Source organism: Dendrobium catenatum, unplaced genomic scaffold (assembly GCF_001605985.2).
Source record: "Dendrobium catenatum unplaced genomic scaffold, ASM160598v2 fragScaff_scaffold_1576, whole genome shotgun sequence".
Classification (NCBI taxonomy): Eukaryota; Viridiplantae; Streptophyta; class Magnoliopsida; order Asparagales; family Orchidaceae; genus Dendrobium; species Dendrobium catenatum.
The window spans coordinates 1-11,484 of record NW_021320038.1 but is presented as its reverse complement, the minus strand read 5'-3'; the positions used below and the strand labels follow the sequence as shown (position 1 = coordinate 11,484).

Genomic DNA, 11,484 nt, shown 5'->3' with positions numbered 1-11,484 from the left:
TGCTTTAAATATTGTGAAAAAATGCTTGTCTTCTTATTTAAAATAAAATAGTAGAAAATTCCCACGGATGCGCCTGCCCTATCTGACACTACGACCTGGCTGCCGTCTTCAGATTTGAAACATGTGATTCTCGTGATGCCCATACGATTCGGGGATATGCTCTATATTTAGAAAACACTTGACCCGGTTTAGCCTCGGCCCGACAAGACCGACCCATCTATCTATGTTCAAATACAAAATCCTTTAAATCCAGCCGTGAAATCTAATTTGAATATTTGGAGAACGGAATCAATCATGACCGTCCAAAGCAAATTCATGGTACTTGGAAAAAATTCAAAATCTCCGCATCCCTAAAATACTACTGTTGTCTACTCTGCTGCGGCTCCATTAAATAAACCCTATCTTTCTGCCTTTCCACCATCCTCTCCGGCCCATTCTTTGCTATAATTTTTGTGAATGTTGGGCGATTCATTGATCTCTTCCTCTTTTTCTTCGAAGAAGAGGGAAACCCCCATCGCTACCCCTTTCGCTTCCTGCATGCAAGGCTGGCATCATCGCTGCCTAGGCCTCGACCCTTAGATCTGATTCAATTACATTGCTTTTCAGATCTGCAGATATTCTTGTTTTTTTTTACGCCTAGGCCGATGTCCTGTAAGCGTCCGCAGAATACGGCGCCGATGAGACGGGGGATTCATAAGGAGAAGCTCATCGAGGAGAGGAAGGGTAAAGGAAATGGGGCAATCGAACGGTTTCTGATCACGGTGACTGTGCCGGGTAGTGCCGGGAAGATTCGATTCGTGGTCAGGGAGAAGGAGCTTGTTGAAGTGGTTATTAGTATGGTGCTCAAGTCTTACGCGCGAGAGGGTCGGCTGCCAATTCTTGGATCTGATTTTAATGATTTCGTTCTTTACAGTGCGAATGACGGCTCTGAGGGTAATTTTTATTGATCGATTTGATTTGTTGAGTTTTGTAGGCTGAACATTTTCCTTGCTTGTTTTAGGTTCTGATTGGCGAGTCAGGTTAGAAAAAAAAGGTACTTCAAATGTGAAAAAAAAAGAAAGAGAGTTAAATGATATACATTTTTTTAATGGTGATTAATAGATTTAGGAAGAAAAATAAGATAGCACTGCAACATGGTATAAATTCATAACCAGACGCTGAATCATATAGGCCGTCGAATACATTGATTATTAGGCTAGTAGAATAATTTTATGATTTTCATAACATTTTTTACTATTTTTTATTTTTTATTGTTGCTTAAGCTTTCTGAAATTAAATGAGTTGTTTCTTTTAGTGAGAGTTAAGAGAATTATTCCACAGTAGTATCCTGTGTACGATAAGAGTAATTTTATGAACAACCAACTCCTTCAGATATGATAGTAGATTGAAAGGCTTATCTAACCGGGGTCATTTACTTCAAGTTTTGCTCAAATTGGGAGGGAATTTAAACGAAAATGATTATTGAATAAAATTTTCCGTTTTTTAAATTTTCTTTCTATTCAACTTTTACACGCGGTTTAAGGAAAATAAATATTTTTTTACTAAATTCTTTTATTTCCCTCAACTATTAATGGCATTAATCGGATCACAATGTGTTGCAGCTCTGTGTCCGTGGGAGCCTATCGGCTGCAGCGAGAATAGGAATTTCTTATTGTGCAAAAAGCAGGGTTTGGCTGGTGTAGAAAGGTCGCATATGCCTGTAAATACAAGGGAGGCTGGAAATAAAGGAAAGCTTGGTTGGAAGGCTTGGCTCAATAAGTCTCTTAGCTTCAGAATCTCTCCTCGCTGAGCCATTCTTTATTTGCCAGCAATGTTGGATTGCTTGATTATGCTTTGTTTGTGAGATTCAAGGATGAGTTTTAATTCTTGTTCTTATGAGCTTCATGTTGTATTTCATTCAAAATATCCGGGATCGGATTTCTGTAGTTTGCTTTAGTTTGTATCATTTTGTATTCAATTTTAATAATATGGTGTTTAGGGTTGACATCTACTATGTTTAGACGTAAGTTTTCGAGACTCACTGTTCGTGAAGATCTGCTACATAATATTAGAGACGCTAATCAGAGATTTAATTAGTTAATCATATGTAATTATATTAACTGTTTAGATGTATCCACTTAGTTTGTGACACGTGTAACTGGGCACCTAGTCTATGCATCTATATAATCTACTCCACTGTATCTGTAATGCATCATCCAATACAATTGATCTTCTTTCTCTTCTACTGTTCATCTTCTTGATCTCCGGTGGTCTCACCGTGAGAAACATCAGACTCTCTGTTTCTACACATAATGTTAAGCGTTTAACATATGTTAGTTGTAATGTGCAGTGTCCTCGTTAAATAAATATTTTGTTTACAAGATTTAGTGTTTGTTTTGATGACATCTAGATGACAATCAAATTTGCAGTCTTATAGATATTAGACTAGGCGGTGCTAGTTGTACTGATAATAATACTAAGAATTGCCCTTCATTATTCTAGTTTGCAATAAATTGTTCAAGTAAGAACATTAAATCTAACGCTCCACATTTGATGAATAATATGTAATACAATAATTTTAATAATACTTTTTTTTTTTGGGGAAATTATGGGCTTTGCCCTTTCCATTAAACTGAAATAGTTACATGTAATAGAAACTATTGTAAAGATAAAATTTTACCAAAATAAAGATGAAAAGACTAAAAAAAATTGGGAAGAAACAGACAAAACTCCCCAAGAAGAAGCCAACAGCAAAAATAAAAGAACAGGAAGAGAAGATAAAAACAACATCACCAGAAACAGTGGGATCCATAAGGACCCACGGACTTAGGATTTGCCGCTCTCTCTACCTGGTTGCAAATTGTATAGCCCGAATAAAAATCTGCCCTCCAAAGGAGAAAATGGCAAATTTGTCATCCTTGCCCAGCATACCAGCCATCACAAACTGCCAAAAAAATACCATCCCAATCCTTCTTGCTATCAACCGGAGAATACAAACAGCAGACCAACAAGCAGGTCAGAGCATTTCCATGTAAACCTCCCTTCCTTTCCACTTAGTAATCTTACCAAAAACAGCGGCTTTGATTTTATGCACTAGAGTAGCAGAAGACTCCACATTACTGCCAAACTTTCTTTCATTCCTTTCCCTCCATAAGTAATAAACAGCACAGCAAATGAGCAGGAAGTAAAACTCTTTTCCCTTCTTAATCTTTTCATCTATATACTCAAACAATTGTAAGATTGTAGGTCTGAATAGCATGTTTCCCAAATTAAGAAATAAAGACTTAATAACAACAAATGCATAATCACATTCAAAGAAAATATGACTAGCCGTTTCATTTCCAGAATGACTAAAGGCGCAATTTGGATTGACATCCATTCCCCTACTTCTCAGAATATCAGCCGTTTTAAGACCACCAGCTAGTGCCATCCAGCAAAAGGATGAATAACGAATGGTATAACGTTTATGCCACACGAAATGCCACCAATTCGTTTTATAATAATCTTTGTAATAAAATTCTCTAAAATCCATTTGTTTAGCTTTCTTACCCGAGCCCCAAAAAAGATTATTATGATTGTCCAGCAGAACAGAGAATGCTCGATATACAGTTATAGTTAATTGGCTAGGCAAATTCCAACCATTCTCGTTAAGAATAACCTCAATACAAGCATTCACATGAAATGAGCCAAGAAGTGGCAGAACATCCTCAACTTCATTAAGCCTCTTATCCTTGTACCAATGATCCCAGTAAAGAGCAAACTTAGAGTGCACAGTCACTCTAAAATGAAAATTACCTTTCGCAGAACAGGCATCCTTACAAATATTTTTCCAGAATTTGGTATCTTTAGTACCCGGTTCCTTCCATGGGGAAATGTAAACATGAGATATCCACTTGGCAAGGGGGCTAGGATAATTATACATCCTAATAATAAGAGCACAGTTGTAACTAAATTGGAGAGAAATAAGAGAGGGTAAACCTAAACCCCCCATAGGCTTAGGTTTACACTTGTTTCTCCAAGAGATAAGATGCATTTTCTTGGCACTAGTATCTCCAAAATAAAGAAATTTAGCACATACTCTATCAATTTGCTTAAGCTAGAGTATGTGCTAAATTTCTTTATTTTAATAATACTGAACCAAGCCTTTTGTGATAGTTATGTGTTTTATATGTTTCTTTTTTAGATCTAATTTTATGCTTGTTTGGCTTTATTAGGTTTCATTTTTTTTCCTTTATCATTAATTAGTTTTAGAAAATTTATGGTGATACAAAAGTTTAATTTCTTAATATTGTATGAAATTTAAAACGCACATAAAATAACAGTTATAAAGAGCATCAAATGTTTTATGTGGATTTTTTTAAAAGAAAAAAAAAACCATGGGATTTGTCCTGATTGAAAAAATTTCATGTAATGATGTCCTTCATTATTTTGAGTGAAAACATCGATTTAATGTAAAATAAACTATTTATAGATAATTGATTCCATAGTGGAAGTTATAGGAACATTGGAGCATTTGAATGGTCTTTAAGAGCTATTTGTTCATTTATTTTTATTTGAAGAGAGGAAACCAAATACTAAGAAGTCCAATAAGAGTTTTGAGTTTGATTTCGAGAGTGAGTGTTGATATCAATGGCATGCATCGACGTTAGTCTTGATTGCGAGTGATGAAGTTGAGGAGCTTCAACATATTTTTTCTATGGTGGTTGGAGTATCGTTCTAAAAAATGTTGATCTAAAATATATTGTTGGGTGATAGTAGTTAAGAGATCATAGTCAGGTGACTGTGGTAAGATAACAATATTCAAAATATATTAATCAGAAATTTGTAATTCCAGGATGATAATTAGAGAATCATAGTTGGGAAGGTCATATGTCTCAATCTTGGTCAAATGATTGTTTTCATGTGATGTTTGTCAAAGGACTCTAGTTGTAAAATGGTGTTCTAAGATTTGAAATTGGGGTATGGTGGTGGGAGGATCATAATCGATAGATGGTGATTGAGAGATTATAGTTGGATAATTTTGGTTAGAGGATACTACTCAATCAAGGGTGGTTGTAGGATCATATTCGAGTGATACTGATAGAATGGTCATAGTCAGAGGATGGTGGTTAGGGATAGGTGGTTTAATTATTGTAACTAGGCACTAGTGGTTTGGAGTGATAAAGTTGGGTGATGATGGTCGAAGAGACCATACTTTGGCAATGATGACTAGGAGGATCATAGTTGAGTGATAGTAGTCGGAAGATCATAGTTGAACACTAATGGTTGGGAGATAATAAATGAGCATCAATATTTTAGAGACCGTAGTTAGGTGATGGTGGCTAAGTGACCATACTTTGGCAATAAATGCTCAACATACTTTAGCGTAGTTAGGTGGCATTCTTCAAATCTCTAATCTCTTTTCTCTTTCTTCTCATCTTGTTTACTTCCATATTGTGAAGAAATATCTATTTATAGATTTTTAGAGTGACATGCTCTATAAATATAACCAAAATCTAAAACACTCCATTTAACACCCTATATTGATATGCCCAATAATAAAATCAATTTTAGCCTTTAAGTACCTTAGTAATGTTAGAATTAAGCAATTTTGAGCTCATTAGATTAGTCTTAATGAGACTTTATTTGCCTACAAACATGAAAGTTTTAGATTGTTTAGTTATCCAATTAATATCCTAAAATTTCTAACTACACTGAGTGATTAATTTGCACTCATTTAGGGTCGAATCAGATAACCTTAGGTGTTGATGGGTTTTTCTTGTCCTAATATTCAGTTGGAATACAATTTCATTGAAATGAAAAGTTGAATTGTCCTAAATATTTCATAAGTTTCTAATTCAAATATTGCAACGAGATTTTCCTTAAATTGGACACATTTTTAATGATGTTAATTCCAATTGTATTTTTGAACATAAAATACTATATTGTTAAAAAATTTATCTTTGGTCTTTGAAACATTTTGGGGTAAAATATTGTAATTAAAAGAAAATTACATGGTGCAATCACTCTCTAGATGTCAATATTTCCTCGGAGGCAGTTAACTGAAGTAAAACCTCCCAATTATAATTTTAGCATTCTATGAAGTAAGTATATTAATTGAAGTAAAAATTATTGAAAGTTTTCTTTCACTCTTTAAATTGGTTGTAATTGGTGATAGAGGCTCCATTGGTCTTTAGAAACATTGAAATTGAGTCTTGAGTCCAAAGTATTAAAAAATGGACTTAAGGACCATAAAATTCAGTGAAACATATTATCTGAGCTAGAACACTAGACCAAACATGCATAGGTAGATGGATCGACTATCTCCTGTCTCCAATGGTGTCCAATACTACATGTACACCCTGATCTGGGCTAATAAATAGCACCCTCATGGGTGATAATTATTAGGTTTTATTTTTAACTAAAATTTGCGTATTTTTATGTGAGCATCATGTGTGCAGCCCATTAGACCAATACCCTCATATTAAAATTAAATCATTTCCTTTTTTCTTTTATATGAAAAATTAAATATTGCTCTAAGAAATTCTAAAAATTATAGTGATATTTAAAAATTTAATGTTTTTATATATTTCTTTCCTCTAGGATTTATAAATACCTTTATTGGGACTACGGGAGAGTGGTTCACCATGCAAGCTCTAATCTATCTTTATAAAGGTTGAAAAAGTTGGCCAACAGGAGTTTAACCATAAAATTTATAAATACCTACATGAGGGTTCGATTTTCTCTTTAAAATAGCTAGCAATTGATGTTATCACCAAACATGCACAAAGTATTATGTGGTCGTACTATCATCCAATGGAGACTATGTTGAGCGATCATTAAAATTAGGTTAATCTTACAATATTCAAATAATTGAAACAAAGTGGCATGTTAGAAAACAAGTAATAGAAAATAAATGCTAACTAAAATAGAAAATGGATAGTGCTTAGGCTTGTAAATAAGGATAACTAGGCGTCGAGATTAGATTTTGTGGACAAATAAATGTGTCATTTATTCACTTTAATGTTTCTTTAGTAAAATCTGAATAGCTTAACAATGTACCAACACGAGAGACAGATTGATACTTGGCTATCCATTTGAAAAGAAAAAATATTTACTTTCATATCCAAACTTACCATAAGAAATATTCAATTTATCCCAAAAAACAAAAGAAAAATTCACCTTTCATTATATATATATATATATATATTAAGGGAAACCCACGGCTCGGCTTACTCGTTAATATAAAAAAATGATTACAAGGTCCTTAAAGAGAACTCAAGCTTACTATTGCTCCTAGGAGTTACGAAATTAAAAGTAAAAAAGCCTACGAGCTCGAGTTCCCTACTACGAAAAAGTACAAACAATCCTAGGTACATTCTACGGTGCACAAAAATGAGCACCCAAAAAACCATACAGGTCAGAAAGACAAAAACCAGCTCCAAAATCCTTCTGAGAAGGTCAACCTCCCAAAAACCTGCAATGTAAACAACCTGCACCAGGAGATAATAGGCAAAATAATAGAAAAAAACATTAGGAATATAAAATAGTAAGGATATACCACCAATGCAGAGCCCAATTACCATCAAGAAACTAACAGACCAACCCAATAAGACAATTTATCCTCAGCCACCAAAAGAGAACGAAATAAACCAACATATATCTCATAACATTAAGCTCATGACAAACCATAGTGCACAACTCATCAAGAACAAAGAGAGAACCCTTAGTAAAACAACACCATAACCCCTCCAAAATACCAACAAAAATTCCTAGGCAAACTAACACACTCCCAAATCATAGCAGTAACAAAAACCACAATCTCTCACAACTTGCACCAACAACAATAAAACAACAAACATAACAACATAAATGTAAAACCCGTGCAATGTTGCCAAAACAAGCAATCAACCATCAGTAATCTCATAGCAGAAACAGGAAGACAATTCTCCCACAATGTGAACCACCAACAATGAAATAGCAAGTAGAACATCCCAAAGGTGAAACAAAATCGTAAAAAGAGAAAATCGAACCCTCATGTAGGATGGCTTCCATAACAACTTTACAACAACACTCAGCAAACTGCACTTAATAGCAATCAAAGCCCAAAAAAAAGAAGAAGCCAAAGGAAATGAAAGGAAACACACCACAATGCTGGATCAGCCACCACCACAAGGCTGAAACAAAATCGTAAAAAGTAATCTCACCAATACCGAAATTCTACAATGAAACCAAGTGAGGCAAACCAACAATCCCTTTGATAAACAGAGGGCCCATCCAACCAAGGGAAACCACAAAGCAAAAATAGGAACACAACCAACAACCAACCACCTTAGGGAATAACATAAGAAAAACCAATCTTATCCAATTTTAAGAGACCCCTAACATGATGCGGGAGATTAGAACAATTGAAATCGGTCATGGAAGCCATCCCACATCCCCACCTTGCAATGGCCTTAGCACAAGCATTCCTCTCTTCATTAATAATATAAAAGGAAACATTGAGCATGTTCATCCAATTCATAATTTATATTCTCATGTAAAAAATCTTAGGATTACATATCTTGTCATTCCTAAAATAATAGACTCGTAGCAATAAGAAGCACAAACCTCCACAATAATATTAATGTAACCAAGAGAAAAGCACAACTTTAAACCTTAATTGTTAGAAAACGTGATAGCAATATTAATATCCCAATTAAAACAAGGACAAAAAAAACTCACAATGCAGTTACAGTTAGTACCCCTTATGATTCCACCACAGGCCAACATATTCATTGTATTAATAGCCTCCACATTAACCTTAAAGAAATTTCTACGAGGTTTCAGCCAAGAAACACTCCTGGGGAGCTTCAGACCAACCTGCACATCCAGCTTAATCCCAAAGGTAACCACATTAATAAGATGACTTTTGAAATTCTTCACAGAGAGTAATTTAGCTGAGAAAAGATCCCTAATCTTAACTTAAACATTCTAAATAATTCTATTATGATTCATACCTACACCATTAAAACTAGAATTATTCCTCTCGAACCATAAAAACCAAAAGATAAGAAAGGGAATAACATTCCTGATATGACCTTTATTATTAACAAACTAACAATTAAGTAAGGATTTATTGAAAATGTTAGCCTTAAAGTTCTTTTAGTGAAATAAATCCTCAAAATAAGTCCAAGCCTTAACCGTACAAGGACCAGAACAAATACATGATGCATATTTTCTATATGATAGCAACATTGGCATTTAGAGGGAAGGATAAAAAAACACTTAATTAAATTGTCATCCGTAGGAATAAACTTATGAAAAATATGCCAAACAAAGACAAAAATCATAGAAGGAATACTTTTATGCCAAATCATTTTGCAAACCTTAGAAACCTCTTTCTTAGCTCTAAAGGAATGCCAAGCTTCTTTTAAGCTAAAAGTACCATCTTTAGAAAAAGCACAAAGCTGAACATCCATAGAATCCATGTTTAAAGGGATCTGTTAAATTTGATGCGTAATAAAATAAAGTAACTCATTGGAAAGCTTCACCACATCCCTAACATTATCAGTGATTAAATAATTAACTTTCACAGAAGCATTGGAGGAAGAATTAATAATAGAATCAATATAATGGCCACACAACCAACGATCCTGCCAAAAACAATTATTACCACCACCCAGGCCCCAATAGATAGACGGCTCAACCTCCGACTTAACTGTGCAAAAATGGTGTCAAACTTTAGAATTACCTTTATTAAAATAACACTTGGTGGGATGCTTCCCCCCACAATATTTAGTAATTCATAAATCAAGCCCAAAAGGCTCATGTTAGCACAAAAATTTAACCATAATTTGAACGAAACAGAGTAGGCCAAATCCTTCAAAGACTCACAACCCAAAGCCCCTTCTTTAATAGTACCACAACAATTATTCCAAGACGACAAATGGATTTTAGAATTGCTACTATTCCCTTTCAAAAAAAAACTTATTAAATTGTTTTTCAATCCTATTACAAACAGCTTGAGTCTGAAGCAAAGTTTAGAAACTATAAATAGGAATAGTGCAAAGAACACTTTTAATAAGAGTTAAACGACCACCAAAACTAAGAAAGTTAGAATCCCTAGAGGGAACTCTCGTATGCACAACTGAAATTAAAACATCAAACTAAATGGACTTCTTTCTACCCTTATAAAGTGGAACCCCAAGGTACTTTATAGGCAAACTAACATGATTGAACCCAATAAGATTCTTAATAGCCATAATGTGATCAAGAGGAACACTTTTAGTAGAAATAAAACTATACTTATGTTTATTATAGGCCAGAATGAAAGTTCGTTAGGGATGTTAAGCCCTTATGGACTAGCCCGATGCTAACCAAGAGGGGGGTGAATTGGTATTTTAAAATTTTTTCAAACAATTAAAACACAAAACTAAAACCAAAATTCACTACAACAATAATCAAAGTGCGGAAATTAAATGCGAAAGAAATAATAGTAAAGAACATAAAGATTTATAGTGGTTCGGTCAACACGACCAACGTCCACTCCCTGGAGGCTCCCTCCGAGTATTGCACTAAAACTCAGTGACTCTCCTTTTTGTTAAGATAGTTGATATTTGCATGTTTTACACTTTTGCAACTTGTATAGTTTTGATGATTCCAAACATTATTGTTCAAATGTGTAGTTATCTCCTAACAATTTTAGAAGATTTGTATTTGCTCTTATGTGTACTAACATTTCAGGAAAATCGAACTCAAGACTACGAAGACTTCAAATCAAAATTCAGAATGAGATACTTTGTGAATTTGAAGCTTTTATTTTTCTTTGAAATAAGCTTAAAAGGGAGTGATTGTAATTGAGTGAATAAAAACATGCACACACACATAAGGAGATCATATAAAATTTATACTGATCGTACGGGACGATCAGACAGTTATCTCCTTAAGATCACATGGAACGAATAGGAACTGGCCAGAAAAATTTTCTAAGTCCTATTCGTCCAGGACGAAATTAAAAATCTTCTGGGATGATTTGTTCTCTGTAAAATTTTCGTCCAGAAAAAATTAAATTATTGTTCATGACGAGTTGCTCACAGTAATATTTTCATCCATACGAAATTAAATATCGTCCAGGACGATCTAGTCTCTGTAAGATTTTCATCTAGATGAAATTAAATTATCATACATGACGAGTTGTTCTCTGTAAGATTTTCATCCAAACGAAATTTAATATCGTCCAGGACGATCTGGTCTCTGTAAAAATTTCGTCCTGACGATACAACCAACTTAGGACAGTTTTTTCTGTAGTTTTTGGAACCGACCTTATAATAACCGTTCGTACCGGACGAACTTGGTTCGTACGGGACGATCAGCTTATATGAAAATATTTTCGTACACATATACAAACAGCTTCGTTTCAAGGCTTTTAACTAATATCGTCCAGGACGATCTACGATCGTACGGGACGATCCACTATAAATCAGGTGTCATTTACTTTACTGTTTTATTTTTCCGCATTTTATTTTTTGTTTAAAAAAAACTCTG

At 34.3% G+C, this 11,484-nt stretch overlaps 1 protein-coding gene across 1 annotated transcript; it reads left to right on the top strand.

Annotated features, from left to right (window-relative positions):
* The first annotated feature begins 369 nt into the window (after positions 1-369).
* On the top strand, positions 370-1,990 carry LOC110093486. The gene is made up of 2 exons (XM_020818393.2): positions 370-933; positions 1,602-1,990. Exons 1-2 carry the CDS (start codon positions 645-647, stop codon positions 1,787-1,789), a joined length of 477 nt encoding a protein of 158 aa, XP_020674052.1. The 5' UTR covers positions 370-644; the 3' UTR covers positions 1,790-1,990.
* Positions 1,991-11,484: the final 9,494 nt, after the last annotated feature.